At 37.3% G+C, this 16491-nt stretch overlaps 2 protein-coding genes across 3 annotated transcripts; both read left to right on the forward strand.

The window, feature by feature from the left end:
• The first annotated feature begins 113 nt into the window (after nt 1–113).
• LOC110383059 (AP-1 complex subunit mu-1) lies at nt 114–1836 on the forward strand. The gene is made up of 2 exons (XM_021343779.3): nt 114–270; nt 419–1836. Exon 2 carries the CDS (start codon nt 426–428, stop codon nt 1692–1694), a length of 1269 nt encoding a protein of 422 aa, XP_021199454.1. The 5' UTR covers nt 114–270; nt 419–425; the 3' UTR covers nt 1695–1836.
• Nucleotides 1837–2308: 472 nt separating this feature from the next.
• LOC110383064 (DNA polymerase subunit gamma-1, mitochondrial) lies at nt 2309–15916 on the forward strand. Of its 2 annotated transcripts, XM_049841649.2 has the most exons (18): nt 2309–2677; nt 2831–3026; nt 3272–3426; nt 4037–4236; nt 4513–4661; nt 5095–5308; nt 6246–6820; nt 6980–7198; nt 7611–7716; nt 8289–8419; nt 8729–8901; nt 9455–9578; nt 9950–10130; nt 10744–10916; nt 11535–11670; nt 15048–15216; nt 15480–15596; nt 15709–15916. In XM_049841649.2, exons 1-18 carry the CDS (start codon nt 2385–2387, stop codon nt 15911–15913), a joined length of 3516 nt encoding a protein of 1171 aa, XP_049697606.2. In that variant the 5' UTR covers nt 2309–2384; the 3' UTR covers nt 15914–15916. The 2 variants fall into 2 exon arrangements, with proteins under 2 accessions (XP_049697606.2, XP_049697607.2); XM_049841650.2 differs by lacking the exon at nt 2309–2677 and having other exon boundaries at nt 2897–3026; nt 3285–3426.
• Nucleotides 15917–16491: the final 575 nt, after the last annotated feature.

Here is a 16491-nt window from a genome sequence, read left to right on the forward strand (position 1 = left end):
CGTTAAGTTGTCCACGGTGGAGTTAAAATGCCGAAGTGATTTATTTATACTGGCGACATTTTGCTATCGCGATTCATGTCGTTAGAGTGTTTCTCATGAGTTGAAGCATGACATATGTTGCTATTTCGCTTACTCTTGATACCCTGTCCTGTTGTCAAGTTGATGCAATTATTGCCTACAAATTCTACGTGTAACGCGTGAAAGATAATTTCACACGTATGTTTGCTAGAGATAATGTAGAAATAATATCCAAAAAGTTGTGAATTTCACGTAAGTACTTATGTCCGTTAATTAATTCAACATATTACATAGTTGTAGCAACATAAATAAGTTAATTACACACCTTTTTCCAAAATTAAGTTAAATTCATTACGTATCTTATTTCGCCAAAGGTAACATGATGGTTGTCTCATTTCAGCTACAAAATGTCTTCTTCGGCAATATATATATTGGATGTGAAAGGGAAAGTCCTCATTTCGAGGAATTACCGCGGGGATGTTGACTTGGGCATCATAGACAAATTCATGCCTTTGCTCATGGAGAAAGAGGAAGAAGGTATGCTCACTCCACTGTTGCAAACTAGCGAGTGCACCTTTGCTTACATCAAGACCAACAACTTGTATATAGTGTCTACTACGAGGAAAAATGCAAATATAGCACTCGTTTTTGTATTCCTGTACAAAATTGTTGAAGTCATGACTGAATATTTTAAAGAATTGGAAGAAGAGAGCATTAGAGACAACTTTGTGGTCATATATGAGCTGCTGGATGAACTGATCGACTTTGGATACCCACAAACCACAGACAGTAAGATACTGCAAGAATACATAACTCAGGAAGGACATAAACTGGAAATGCAGCCGCGCATACCAATGGCTGTGACTAATGCTGTCTCTTGGAGGTCTGAGGGTATCAAGTACAGAAAGAATGAAGTCTTCTTAGATGTCATTGAGTCTGTCAACCTCTTGGCTAACTGTAATGGCAATGTATTAAGAAGTGAGATTGTAGGAGCAATTAAAATGAGAGTTTACTTGTCTGGCATGCCTGAATTGCGTCTTGGTTTGAATGATAAGGTTCTGTTTGAGAGCACTGGCAGAGGAAAATCTAAGTCTGTTGAGCTTGAAGATGTTAAATTCCACCAGTGTGTTAGATTATCACGTTTTGAGAATGACAGGACAATTTCTTTTATTCCCCCTGATGGTGAATTTGAGTTGATGTCGTACAGATTGAACACTCATGTTAAGCCTTTGATCTGGATTGAGTCAGTCATTGAGCGCCATGCTCACTCCAGAGTTGAGTACATGATTAAGGCCAAGTCTCAGTTCAAGAGGCGTTCAACTGCCAATAATGTTGAGATTATTATACCTGTCCCAGCTGATGCTGATTCTCCTAAGTTCAAAACTACAATTGGTAGTGTGAAATACACTCCTGAACAAAATGCCATAACTTGGTCAATTAAATCATTCCCTGGAGGCAAGGAATACTTAATGAGAGCTCACTTTGGTTTACCATCAGTTGAGTGTGAAGAAGTTGATGGAAAGCCACCAATACAGGTTAAATTTGAAATCCCCTACTTCACTACTTCTGGTATTCAAGTCAGATACTTGAAGATCATTGAGAAGAGTGGATATCAAGCTTTACCTTGGGTGCGGTATATCACACAGAATGGAGACTATCAACTAAGAACTAACTAATCATTTATATTACATTCCATAGATTTAAGAAGCACCATATTATGTTATTTACAAGTTGTCTATTTTGCATTATTAAATATAGGTATTAAAGTAGTATTATGTATTTGTTTTGACTACAATAAATTAATATTCTTCAAAATAATAGTTTATTTTATTGTACTACACAAGTTTTTTTAGACTACCTAAATCCTTATCCTATCCTTGGCCTAAAGAGACTTACTATTTTCAATTACCAGAGAATTACCATTAAAGATTCATTATAAATTATTTATCAAGCCATCAATCTTATCACTGATGCTTTTATTCTATGTAGGTACTTACTATAAAATATAAAAGGTCCTGATGACTCATTGTTCATACATACCTGACTGTTTACTACACATGCCTACTTATATCTACTTCTTTTCTCAGAATATAATTCCTGAACGGTTACGATTATCAGCAAAACTTATGATCAGGCAGTTTTAAGTAGCTTCAAATAGAAATCCTTTACATATACATGATATTCCTTAGCACCGGCATGAAGTAATGGATCTGGATAGACGTTACATGCCTGTAATTAAATGAAATTAAAGTGTCGTTAAACGAGAAGGCTTAAGTTTTGGAACGGAATAATTAATGTCAAAAGCAGCAACTGTCATGAAACTGATGAAATGCCGCGAATGTTTGTTTTGGATTTGCTAAATAAAAATGAGGAGTACCAAGCAAATATTTCGGCATAAATATGGTAAATTACGAAATTATAATAACAGACTGTATTGTAATTTACTGCCTTCCAGTGAAGTTGTGATTATAAAGAAGAAAAAACGAGAAAATGAAGACGTTAACCTCAAAACTGAAAAAAAGAAGGAAGAAAACATTATTAGCAATAATTCTAAGGAATTTAGAGTCAATGAGGTCAACATACAAATGATTTCAAAGAATATATACGAACAGTTGTTTAAAAGTCCTAGTCAGAGTGTAGATCCTGATGTTATAAAAAGGTAAACAAAGCATTCTTTCCTTAGCATATTCTACTATTTTATCGCCTTACCTGTAGTTAAAAATAGTAAACTTAACTATTTTGGGTTCCCTTCCCTTCCTTCACGGGTTTCCTTATTTTGACAGAGGTACCATTTATTTTTTGTTTTTTTCAGTTGCCAAAATAATCTTTTAAAACATGGAATAGACTATAAGAAATGCAGTCATCTACCCGACGTAGAGTTAAAGTTGCCGAAACTTGAAGGCAATGATATCGTGGAACATTTTTATAATATTGGGGAGAAACAGAGCGCACCTTACAGAGAATTATTGCAGCGACTAGCTACATCTGAATTGCCACCAATGCCAAAGGTATTTATATGTACCTACCTTCCTTTTTACTGTTCTCTTTTTACAAGGTCTGTCTGCAAACCATAGCCATTTAAGAACCTTTTTAAGTAGTCAACAAGCATCATCAAGAGGTTCATAATATTATCTATAACCAAATTCATCTCAGTTGAGATTGCTGCTTTTTATGTTGCCATGGAACTTAAGTCTCCCTTATTGTGCAATACAATCCATAAAACAATTTTTTAATAGATGTATTTATTTCATAGAAATGGTCCAAAGTTGCAGGCTGGACTAGATATTCAGGTAAATCTCAGGAGAGAGTTCCTTGTCCACCTGACGATGCACTGGTTTTCGATGTGGAAGTCCTCATGTCTGCTGGCAAGAGGCCCACCCTGGCCTGTGCTGTGTCCTCTGATGCTTGGTTTGTACATCTCGTCTGTTATCATTACATAGTATAAAACAAAGTCCCTTTTTCTGTAGACAGTAGGAATGTCATATCTCCCTCTATAATAACTTGGACAGGAAATGTACAATTGTACATCGACGGCTCCTAAGTATACTCTAACAAATTTTGCGAATTGCACTTTTTTGTGTATTTACAATATTGTTATTGTTATTTGTGTTATATACACAAAAAAGTGCAATTCGCAAAATTTGTTAGTTGACTCAGTATACTTAGGAGCCGTCGACATTTGCATCGCTATTTCGAGCAGTACTCGTAGGAATATTGGATGATTGAGCCTGTATCCCTTATTGTGTTCTAGAGTCTAATTGTGCCATAATTAAATCGGTAGTATTGGTGTGATGAAAGCCAGAGAGACAGATGTTTGCATTTATCATATAAAACAGTAAAGATATTAAATTGCACTGATGGTAAATTGATGGTAGTTTATTCTACCACTGCCGGGCTAATGCTTATTCTCCTACATTGTACATACATGTACCTAATCATTGATAACCATTCTGTCTAAAAAGTACTATTACAGATTTAAAATTCAGTCTTGCTAACTGTTTGCAATATTTTGGTGCAGGTATGGCTGGATAAGTCCACCACTTGCAAATGGGGATCCCCATAGAGTGTTTGACAACATAAACTACGATGATCTGATACCATTGGAGACTGATGGCGACAAGCCCTTTGGAGACCTCAGCAGAAGCAGAATTGTGGTCGGCCATAATGTGTCTTTTGACAGAGCTAAGATTAAAGAACAGTACTGGTTGGATAGGACAGGTAAATATTGAAAATACCAAACTGACTGTCAGCCACCTAATGTGAGCTAACGTTACGCAGTTTATTGTATTTCCATACATATGAACTTTTTCGTTCACATCTAACCGACGATACGTGACGCGTAATATGCATAGACGCTGAGATTCGGCGGGTGACAATCAGTTTCGTTTGAACACAGCCTAAATCTGGGCTAAAAAATTATTTGACGAAAGAAATCTATATTTTCAATTTTCAATAACCAGTCTTTTGTACACGTCTAAAAATTATGTTTAACAGGAGTACGTTTCATGGATACGATGTCTATGCACACGTGTGTGAGTGGAGTCACCAGCTACCAGCGAACAGTGCTCAAAGCGAAGAACAAGGAACCGCACCCTTCAGACGACGACTGGATCGAGATCAGCTCCCTTAACAACCTTAGCGAGGTTAGCGCAACTATTACTGTTTTGCGCTACTTTGCGCTAGCGATTTTGCGCAAAAAAACATGAAGCCCCATAATGCAGAAATTATTTGACATGCATGTAAAATGCAGATATATATTACTAGCCGTTTTCCCGCGGTTTCACCCGCGTCCCGGGTAAACTTCCCGTCCCGGGATAAAACATAGCCTACCTTACTCGGTACCTTTCCACCCGTCAAATAATTTTTCAAATCGGTTCAGTATTTTCGGAGCCTTTAGCGTGTACAAGCAAAGAATCAAAAAAAACGTTTCCTCTTTATTAGATAAGTATACATATATTACATACCAGCTATTTCCTGCGATTTCATCGTCCGTAGAAAATACTTCCGGCTCCCTGAAAAAATAGCTATATATTATTCTCTGAACATTCAGATAATTGTAGAATTTATTCATTCCAGGTGCACAAGTTATACTGCGGCACTCCTGTAGACAAAGAAACGAGAGACATATTCGTTGAAGGCACCTTGCAAGATGTTCATGATAACTTCCAGATGTTGATGCAGTACTGTGCCAATGACGTGGTAGCTACACATGATGTATTGAAGGAACTACTGCCTTTGTTCTTGCAAAGATTCCCCCATCCCGTCACGTTGGCTGGCATGTTGGAGTTAGGTAAGCTATTTGATTTAAAAAGAAAGATATAAGTTTAATTGCACGTGTAAAAGAGGCATAATTATACACTTAACATATAGAAGCACTAGCTTCCGCCCGCGTCGAGGTCGGTTATATCGCGTTTCCAAGAGAACTCTTCAAAAGTATCCTATATTCTATCTCAAGGTCAACTCTATCTCTGTACCACATTTTATTAAAATTAGTTCAGTTGTTTAGACGTTTTATAATAAGGCGGTATGAGTTACTTTCGCATTTATAATATTAATAGAGATTTTAGAAAGAAAAACAAAATTGTAATGGAAAATATGCGACTTAAAAAGCGCAATACGCAGAATGCTGCGACCCGATCTGAGACAGTCCCGGCGCTGATTTTCAGCAATAGCAATGATTTTGCTGTTCATTTGAGTATCTTTCTCACTCGTTACGGGTAGTCAGAAACCAGTAAGTCTGACAACCAGCCTTACTGGGTATTGATTGGGTTACCCGGGTAACTGGGTGGAGAAGGTGAGATAGGGAGTTGCTCATTGTAAAACACTGGTAATCAGCTGCTTCAGGTTAGACTGGAAGCTGACCCCAACATTATCAGGAAAAGGCTATGCGTATCGGATTGTCAGGGTTACTGGGTTGAGGAGGTCAGACAGGCATTCGTTTCATGTGGATAGAATTTAATTCAATTACTCGAAGTGTAACCGCGACTTCTGAGAAAGAAATCAGTAAATAGATAAATTATATTGCATGGAAAAACATGATATTTATAAAAAAAATCAACCCTATAGTTTCATTAATGTGAACCAATGAAATAAAATTCTCACGAAAAGAAGGCCATAACTATTCTTAGTGTCCACTATATCAAGCTTGGGTTGAGCACGTCTTTGTAAATAACATATTTTTACTTGAACACACTCTCTCACGCATTTTCTGCTCTTTCGTTTACCAGGATCTGCGTACTTACCAGTTAACTCCAACTGGCTGCAATACATAGACTCAGCAGAAACAGTCTTCGAGGATCTAAAATTGGAATCCCGACAGCTGTTATCACGAAAAGCCGACGAAGCTTGCCGAATGATGGCCGACAATTCCTACAAAAAAGATTTGTGGATGTGGGACCAAGACTGGTCGGTACAAACCTTGAAATTGAAAAAACAAACCAAGAAGAAGAAAACTGTCACAGAAAGCGAAAACAAAGACCAAAAAGCTAGTGATTTGAAAAATGGCACTCCCGAAATCAAAAATGAATCGCCAAGCGAAAATGTAGAGCCTGATTTGTCGAAATTCAAAATTTTGAATGAAGAATACCTGCAATGTATGGAGAACAGAGTTAGAAAAAAGGATGTGAAAGTTGATGAGACTTTGAGCAAAGAGTTTGAATACCTGTTTGAATTAGGAGAACTGTTGCCTGTGAAAAGGCCATATTTAGCCGGCTATCCGGCTTGGTATAGAAAACTGTGTACTAAACCCGGAAAGGATCCTGACTGGACACCTGGAGCTAATAATATAACTACTAGTATGCAAGTAAGTGTCTTTTGGTATGTTTTTATTTATTGAATAAGGAGATTTCAATTCGCAGGGATTTCACGTCATCAAAAAAAATTCGACATTTTCAAAAAAGCAGTTATTTCTTTTCGATTCAGAGTTACATGTTTTTCTATATTTTTTAAATCACCATTGTAGATAACACCAAAACTCCTTCGCTTATCCTGGGAGGGTTACCCCCTCCACTATATTAAGTCCGAAGGGTGGGGGTTTCTCGTCCCATACAGTCGACAGCGTAGTGAAGATGCCGAAGAACCGCTGGTACCGATAGAAGAACTATTGAAGTCGTGCCCCTTGACGTTTTGTAAGGACACCGACTTCCAACCTGATGTGCACATGCTGCCTAAAACTGTTGAGGTATGTAATTTTTTGGGATATTAGATTATACACACATGTAGGTTGATTTCTGACACTTATGCGAATATTAGACATTTAAATAAAACCACTTTTACGAATTTTATCGCGGTTATATTTTATTTATTTATTTGACTTACATTTAAAACAAAAAGTAAAAACACGTTAATAACAAACAATAAAACTTTTTACAAAAAAATAAAACCGACTTCCAAAAACACAAAAAAAAACGCCTAGAAGTCAGTGTCTAATGGTGCCTAAGTTAATTTTGCCATCGACTTACGACTTAAAAAAAGAAATATGTTGTGAGAAAAATTATAAATACGTAGAAATTAAGAATTAAATATGTACTTACATGTACTTAATTTCTTTCTTTTCTTTATCTAAAAAATAACATCAACCAACATTTCAATAGGAAGATTTGGGCAGGCGTGCTTACTACGCTAGGAAGAAAGTTGACGAGCAAGCTGCCGCGAACCAGTACCACGGCCTCGGAGTCTGGTCCGGGGTAGAAATTCAAGGTAAATAGCTTCACTACGTCATCATCATCATCATCCTCCTGCTCTTATCTCAATTTTATTTGGCCGCGGCGCAGCCTAATGTTTTCAATTTCACCACTCTTCTGTTTGCCGTCGTCTCATAAGTACCCTAACATTCTTTCTAGTCATGTCGATTTTCACACAATCCATCCATTTTTTTCTTTAGTCGTCTCCTTCCACTGTACCTGTCCACATTCATTCTCATCACCTTCCTAACATTATGATCCCCATTTCTCCGCATCACATACCATGAGAGACAGTTGCACAGATAGTTTCCACATAGCTTTTCGCTTACAGGTGCCACTTTCAAACCTCCTCTTATATACTCATTCTTTACTGTATCCATTCGTGTAACACCACACATTCTTCTTTAACATTCTCATCTCTGCCGCATTCATTCTCATCCTTGCTATGTAGTAGTACCAATAGTTAAGCATAACAGATTTGAGTGTTTATTTGGTTGCTAACTGTACCTACCTATATGCCACCTCTAATACATCGTGTTGGGTGAAAAACATAAAACTTTATAGGTACCTACCATTATTTTTTTTCAGGCTGCTGTCATTTTCTCCGACTTCCACATAAAGATGGGCCGAAGTACAAAGTAGGCAATCCTTTGGCGAAAGACTTTCTGGAGATGTTCAGTCAAAACGTGCTCTCCGCTCAAGGGAATGAAGCTGAAAAGGTAAAGTATGCAATAGATAAGTAAATAATTCGTTCTAATATACATAGCATAGTAAATTCTACTGTTGGGGGAAAAGGGGGAATATTTATGTTATTTTAGATAGATTTGCTTTTTAAACGATTTCGGATTAACCTTCAGAAAACAGGTGAATCTGTGACTATGTGGCTAAGACTGAAATATTTTTTTGAATCGGGCCATTAAGTCCTGAAATTAGCGCATTCAAGCAAACATATATACTTTTCCACTTTATAATGTCTCTTCAGATTTTAGAAACATCTGTACCCTTGAACTTTCTATTTCATCTAATAGGTGCTAACTTTCGGTCGTATGATGTCGTACTGGCGCAACAACCGGGAGCGTATATTGAGCCAGCAAGTGGTCTGGTTGCCGGACTGTCTGCTGCCCCCCGCTCTCAGAGGCGGCGTCAAGAAGTACGGAGCCATCATACCACAAGTTGTGGTCTGTGGCACTCTTACTAGGCGGTGAGTATTATATAGAAATTAGGGGAAAACAATTAACATGGAAATGGGATTGATAGAAAGAATATGTTTTTGGGGGGTGTTAAAAATAATTATGATGGAACGGGATTGTATAGATAGAAGGTATAAATGCAATATGATAAATAAATTAAGCGAAAAAGTGTAATTGGTTACTTATCATCAACATTAAACGTGCCTGGGCTACACATCATCAACATAAAACTTGTGATAGACATTGATTATGAGTGCTTAATTCCCCAATTTTTTTTTTATAATTTCTTCATATATCTAATAAATTTGTCTGTACAGCTCGTCTAACTGAAATGACGCGCGACACTACCACATTTTCAGCGCACGACGCAATTACAATTTGGCAGTGGGACGCGTCGTTTCAGCTTAAACGAAAACCATCTTATAAACGTGGTCTTAAAAAAGGTACCGGTTTTAGTGCTAGGCTTAATTAAATTATCATCTCGAAGAAAGTTAACTGTCTAAATCTCTCACTAAAGCGTTCATTAAGACCAGGGTTTAATTAGGCGGATATTGTCCTGAATAGTGCGAGCGAGCCAACATGGATGACAGCCAGCAACTCGCACGCAGAGCGCGTGGGCTCGGAGCTGCGGGCGATGGTACAGGCCCCCACTGGGTACAAGTTTGTGGGCGCTGACGTAGACTCGCAGGTAAGCTAAGTAACAATACTAAGCAACCGTAACTCTAATTACCATCTCATCTTTCGCGGTTACTTGATGGTAAGTAGGGTTGATAGACTATCTGATTGACATGAAGTCTTACGGCACTATACTTATAAAGCACTACAAATTTCACAACTAGTCTTACCAAGTGGTATCAGGTTACCCAGTTAACCGGGTTGAAGCGCTATACAGGACAGTCGCTGCTTTTTAACCACTGATACCCATGCGTCCGGTTAGACTATAAGCCAGCCCCAACATAATTGAGAAAATCATTATTTGCCTAGCTTTCCTCACTGTTTTAGGGTCGGCTTCTAGTTGGGAACATATTATGTCACGGTGTCTTCAACCTTCCATTCCAGGAGTTATGGATAGCCGCTCTCTTAGGAGACAGTACACTAGGTCTCTGCGGCGGCAGCGCGTTCGGCTGGGCCGTGCTCGCGGGAGACAAGAGCCGGAAGACCGACCTTCACTCCCTCACGGCCACTGCAGCCGCCGTGTCGAGAGATCACGCTAAAGTTATCAATTATGCCAGGATTTATGGTAAGTTTAGTGCCTGTTATGATTTTAAACATTTAGGGCCTTACTACAAAAACTTTAAACCCTGTTTTACACTTGTCTAATAAAATTTTGGCTGCAAAATGAACCATATGTCAACGTCATAATTTGACATTTTTTTAGACAAGGCATAAACTGACGTTTAAAAGTTTTTGTGGTAAGACGGTTAATGGTTATTTAAATCATTCCTTGGTGAAGGATTTGTATGACATTCCGTCACTAAGGAGTGACTTAAGTAATCATTAAATGTCTCTGAGTGGGGAGGTAAGGAGTGACTTACGTAAGTAAGTTAAATGTTAGATTAGATTAGATTCAAGTTAATGGACTCATGTCTCCGGGTTCCAGACACAGAAGTTCTTTTAGGACGACGCAGCTATATTCAGGGAATTTAAGGTTTTGTTTGTATCTTTTTTCACATAAATTGGTCCCTTTTATTTTCCTGGCCAATGTAGATTACTGAGGATTGGTATGAATTTTATATAGGTACTTTAGCCTGAAGTACACAGTCCGAAGATCGGTCATCAATGTCCATGGACCATGAATACTCCAAAATAACCCTTATTTATGTATGAAATTATTCCAAAATTACAATTTATAGGTGCCGGTCAGAATTTTGCAGAGAGATTGCTAAAACAATTTAATCCTACCATGACGATTTCGGAAGCTAAGAGCAAGGCTGCCAAAATGTTCACTTCGACAAAAGGCAGGCGCGTCTATCAACTCAAGAAACAATACATGGAAGGGTTTATGGAAGAAGATGTGAATGAACAGGTAACTTCCGTAATCGATACATAAGGATCTTTTACTTTATGTATGTACTAGCCGTTTTCCCGCGGTTTGACCCGCGTCCCGTGGTAACTACTGCCCGTCCCGGGATAAAATATATGTTACTACCTATGTTACTCGTGGATAATGTAGCTTTCGAATGGTGAAAGAATTTTTAAAAACGGTCCAGGTGTTTTTGAGCCTATTCATTACAACCAAACAAACAAACAAAGTTTTCCTCTTTATAATATTAGTATAGAAGTATAGATGTATGTAACGGAATCTCGGTGTAATCGGTTTCTAAACATTTGATTAACTTGAAACTTTGCACACATTCGGACATTTAGTTGATGAAATAAAGCGTGGAGCGTTTTGTTCAAAAAGAGTAAAGATGACATAAACGGTTCACGCTTTTGTAATTTTTTGAAGAGTGGTTTTTAGTTTTTTAACTATTATTTTTCTGTTATATGTATATGTTGTTTTTTAGTTTTTTAATAGCCATGTAGAAACATTTTGTTTTGTTGTAAGGTAAAAATTTTTATTCTGGGTATTAAGTCCGCTATTTCGCCCATTTCACCATCACATCTATCTGCAAACATTTAAACTTGCTATCATTTTATTCAGGCCGTGGAGATGACGGGGTACCAAGCGATGCGACTGGCGAAAATGAGCGGGAAGAGAGTAGAAGATATGTTCGAAAGACCCAAGTGGGTGGGAGGCACCGAATCCGATATGTTCAACAAATTGGAAGAAATTGCTGGTACTGTATATTTACTCAGTTAGGTTAGAAATATTACCATCCTGTAGGTATGTTTTCCCATGTTGTCAATGGCCCAAGTTCACCGACAACATCCTTACTTATATATATATATATAATATATATAATATATATATCCTTACTAATCCTTACTAATATTATAAATCGGAAAGTGAGTTTGTTTGTTTGTTTGTTTGTTTGTTCCGCTTTCACGCCGTAACTACTGAACCGATTGCTTTGAAATTTTGCAGACGTAAAGTTAGAAGTCCGGATTAAATAATAGGGTACTTTTTATCCCGAAAAAAATAGATATTCCCGAGGGAAAACAAAAATATTGCTTGCTTGATGGATGGATTGTAGATGGCGCTGTGTGTCGTTTAAAACAAGGTAATATATTGCAAACGAATATAAACATGTGAATTTAGAAGCTAAATGATACGATAATGAATCCCCGAAAATGAGGAATTCCCGAGGGATGATGTACAATTTGTTTAATCGTCTAAACTGTTTTTTTTTACATCTACTTATATATTGCAAACGAATATGAACATATAAAAGAAGCTAAATTATACGATAATGAATCCTCGAAAATGAGGAATTCCCGAGGGATGACGTACAATTTGTTTTATTTATTTATTTAAGTAGTATGGAGGACTAACAGCTAAAAAACACAGACAAGGAACTGTAAGTTAGCCTGAGAGCCAATAACAAGTCCTCACTTATAGGGTACAGTACAATACTAAATTCTATGGACACTTAAGTACAGAGAAGAGAATACTTGCTATTACACTTATCTACTATTACTACTACTATTACTTATCGTCTTAACTGTTTTTTAGGGTTCCGTAGCCAAAATGGCAAAAACGGAACCCTTATAGTTTCGTCATGTCCGTCTGTCCGTCTGTCCGTCTGTCCGTCTGTCCGTCTGTCCGTCTGTCACAGCCGATTTACTCGGAAACTATAAGTACTACAGTGATGAAATTTGATGGAAATATGTGTTGTATGAACCGCTACAAAAATATGACACTAAATAGTAAAAAAAAGAATTGGGGGTGGGGCCCCCCATACATGTAACTGAGGGATGAATTTTTTTTTTTCGATGTACATACCCGTGTGGGGTATCAATGGAAAGGTCTTTTAAAATGATATAAAGTTTTCTAAAAAACATTTTTCTTAAAGTGAACGGTTTTTGAGATATCAGCTCTCAAAGTCGTAAAAAGTATGTCCCCCCCCCTCTATTTTTATAACTACGGGGTATAAAATTCTAAAAAAAATAGAGGTGATGCATGCTAATTAACTCTTTCAACGATTTTTGGTTTGATCAAAGTATCTCTTATAGTTTTTGAGATAGGTTGATTTAACTGTAATTTACGGAACCCTTCGTGCACGAGTCCGACTCGCACTTGGCCGGTTTTTTTACATCTGAAATAACTATAATTCAACGAATTACTAATTGGTATAAGTATTAGTTAAGTTGTTGAGTTGTTTTTAAAACGTGGTGACGTTGTTTTTTTTTAAGATATGTAAGAAGTGCAATGATATATCGCGCTTTAACCTGTAGCTCATTGTTCAATCGCGAGCTTCCCGATTGCTTCACAAGGGAAAACGTATAATATAGTGTACCATTCAGTTTTGGTTTAACAACTAATCGTATCCAGCGTTACATCGCGCTTCTTAGATTTTTCCGTGGGAATGAGAAGTTTTCTTATAGTTGTGATTTATACCGCAATATAACCGAATTCCACGCGGGCGAAGCCGCGGGCGGAAAGCTAGTAATATTATAAATCGGAATGTGAGTTTGTTTGTTTGCTCCGCTTTCACGCCGTAACTACTGAACCGATTGCTTTGAAATTTTGCACACGTAAAGTTAGAAGTCCGGATTAAATAATAGGGTACTTTTTATCCCGAAAAAAATAGATATTCCCGAGGGAAAACAAAAATATTGTTTGCTTGATGGATGGATTGTAGATGGCGCTGTGTGTCGTTTAAAACAAGGTAATATATTGCAAACGAATATAAACATGTAAAAGAAGCTAAATGATACGATAATGAATCCCCGAAAATGAGGAATTCCCGAGGGATGACGTACAATTTGTTTTATCGTCTTAACTGTTTTTTTTACATCTACTTATCCAGAAATAACTAAAATTCAACGAATTACTAATTGGTATAAGTATTAGTTAAGTTATTTAGTTCTTGAGGTATGCGATAGATGGCGCTGGGTGTTTTTAAAACGTGGTAACGATGTGTTTTTAAAATACGTAAGAAGTGGAATGATAGCTTTTTAAAACGTGGTGACGTTGTTTTTTTAAGATACGTAAGAAGTGCAATGATATCTCGCGCTTTAACCTGTAGCTCATTGTTCAATCGCGAGCTTCCCGATAGCTCGATAGATGGCGTTGTGCTTTTCTGTATCGCGGTGTTAAGGTTCGCCGCGAATTGCATGCATGTTGCATGTTTTTGCTCCACAAGGGAAAACGTATAATATAGTGTACCATTCAGTTTTGGTTTAAGGCGAGGAAGTGGTCAACAATAATTCCATAACCGGCACGCGCATCTAAGGCGCCAAAAGGGGTCGGAGCGTCTGAGCGGGGCGAGGATAACAATACGCGCGCTAGCTTATAACTAAAAGTCGTAAGCGACAAAATGGTTTTGTAATTTTATTATTTAGAAATGATAATTTGATAAAAATTCCTACTACCATTTTAAAGAGTATGTATATACTCAACTACTAAAAAAGTTAAGAGGCTTAAATCGGTCCCGTATGCCCATAATATGTGAATCTCTTTTTAAAAAGAGGTATGTTTGATATATTTTTCTCTGTTATAAAAGTTACGTAATCATGTTTCTACAACAAACAAAATAAGGTTTATATCGTGAACTTTCAGATAACCAAGTTGTATTTTGATCCGTTTTGTATTTACTGAGAAAAATTGAAATCCTTGGGGCCAAAAATTCCAATTCGTCCTCTTAACAACTAATCGTATCCAGCGTTACATCGCGCTTCTTAGATTTTTCCGTGGGAATGAGAAGTTTTCTTATAGTTGTGATTTATACCGCAATATAACCGAATTCCACGCGGGCGAAGCCGCGGGCGGAAAGCTAGTAGGTACATAAACGTCAGTTATCTTAAAATAATTTATGACTGATTTGAATGATTTTCATATCAACATTTCTGAGTGAACAGTTGTTTTGAAAAAAAACGGACCTTTATGAAGTCGGTGAAAATGGGCCTGAGTGTCAGTCAATTTGACACTAAATAAGCAAGAAACAGCTAGAAGATAACCTCGTACCTACTTGCTTATGTAAATTGAAAATCTAGGTTTTGTTATATATTTTTTGTACATAATAATTACTAAAAAAACTTACCTTTCCACCAGATTCCGAGGGTCCATCAACGGCATTCCTGTCGGGTCGGTTGTCGCGAGCGCTAGAACACTCGCAGGGCCGGTGGGGGGGCACGCGACTCAACTGGGCAGTGCAGAGTGCGGCCGCAGACTTCCTGCATCTCATGCTCGCTAGCATGGCACATTTAGCACCTAGAGCCAGGTATTGAAGACTTTTTATAGTTCAGTATAGATTTCGGTAAAAATAAAACTTTTTCTAATATTTTGAAAAGTAGGGTTCCTAGCTCTCTAGTAAGATACTTGAAATGGTAACCTATTTAAAATGTAGTCGATAAAATAATCGATATGACCCTTTTATTATTCACTTTACAATTCGTGTAGGTATAATGACGGCTTAGGACATTGCAAGTTGGATAGGTTTGGTAAGGACCATACCTTTTACGAAATTTACTTTTTTCACTTCAGATTCTGCCTCAGTTTTCACGATGAAGTGAGATATCTGGTGTCAGATGAACATAAATATGAAACTGCGCTGGCGCTTCAAATCACCAACCTTCTGACGAGAGCATTTTGTTCGCAAAGGTAATTGTTACTCACTGTAGTCCGATCTTTGGCATGACAAAAATTAAGGAGATATTATCCTTTGGTTTGAATGTCATAATATTCTTATCAGATTCTCTTTCTTAATTTTTAGAGTTGGATTAAACGATCTTCCCCTGTCAGTGGCGTTCTTCACATCAGTAGAAGTTGACCAGGTTCTAAGAAAAGAGTCGAATCTCAACTGTATGACGCCATCCAACCCTCATGGCTTAGATAAGGGATACGGAATTCCTAATGGAGAATCATTGAACATATTTGAAGTATTAGATAAGTGTAAATCAAATAAATTAGTCAATTAAGAAGGTATTGGTTTTATTCCTGTGGTATTCACTATGGGTCATCAGAAGAGTTACTCGGGATACTGGGTTAAGGAAGTCAGGGGTAAAATACGCAGGTACTCAGCTGCAACAGGTTAAACTGAAGTCTACCCCAAGACCCCAACATATCTAAGAAAAGATTAAGCAGATAAAAATTCCCATGCTACCTACGATTACAGTCTTTGTAGTGTGCCCATGAAGAGTCATAGCCGGTGCCTATCGAAATGATATAACAAAAGGAGCTTTTATCATTTTTAAATTAAGTTTATTTATTTTCCCACTGAGAGTGAAACGGAATGTAGATTTAATGTCAAAATGACAGTTCTCTTACGTTCCATGTTACAAAAATTATTCGGTGTAATGTTTAGCATGTTACAGAAAAAAATATTATCCTTAATCAGAAATAACACTAGATTTCTTGCAAATCTACAATAATTTGTCTTGCAAAATTCTGACCTGACTTTTTGCTACAATTCATAATAAAAAATCATGAAGTTCTAGTAGTTCTTTTGACAGCATGAACATTTTTAAGATATACCATCACCGATTCAATGCTTATT

This window comes from Helicoverpa armigera, chromosome 19 (assembly GCF_030705265.1).
Source record: "Helicoverpa armigera isolate CAAS_96S chromosome 19, ASM3070526v1, whole genome shotgun sequence".
NCBI classification, from domain to species: domain Eukaryota; kingdom Metazoa; phylum Arthropoda; class Insecta; order Lepidoptera; family Noctuidae; genus Helicoverpa; species Helicoverpa armigera.

Bases quoted from the DNA above. Each gene is read 5' to 3' on its own strand.
- LOC110383059 (XM_021343779.3), top strand. From the start codon at position 426: ATGTCTTCTTCGGCAATATATATATTGGATGTGAAAGGGAAAGTCCTC.
- LOC110383064 (XM_049841649.2), top strand. From the start codon at position 2,385: ATGAGGAGTACCAAGCAAATATTTCGGCATAAATATGGTAAATTACGA. The intron at 11,671-15,047 runs GTACTGTATATT...CCTTTCCACCAG, and splicing joins CAAATTGGAAGAAATTGCTG to ATTCCGAGGGTCCATCAACG. The intron at 15,597-15,708 runs GTAATTGTTACT...CTTAATTTTTAG, and splicing joins AGAGCATTTTGTTCGCAAAG to AGTTGGATTAAACGATCTTC.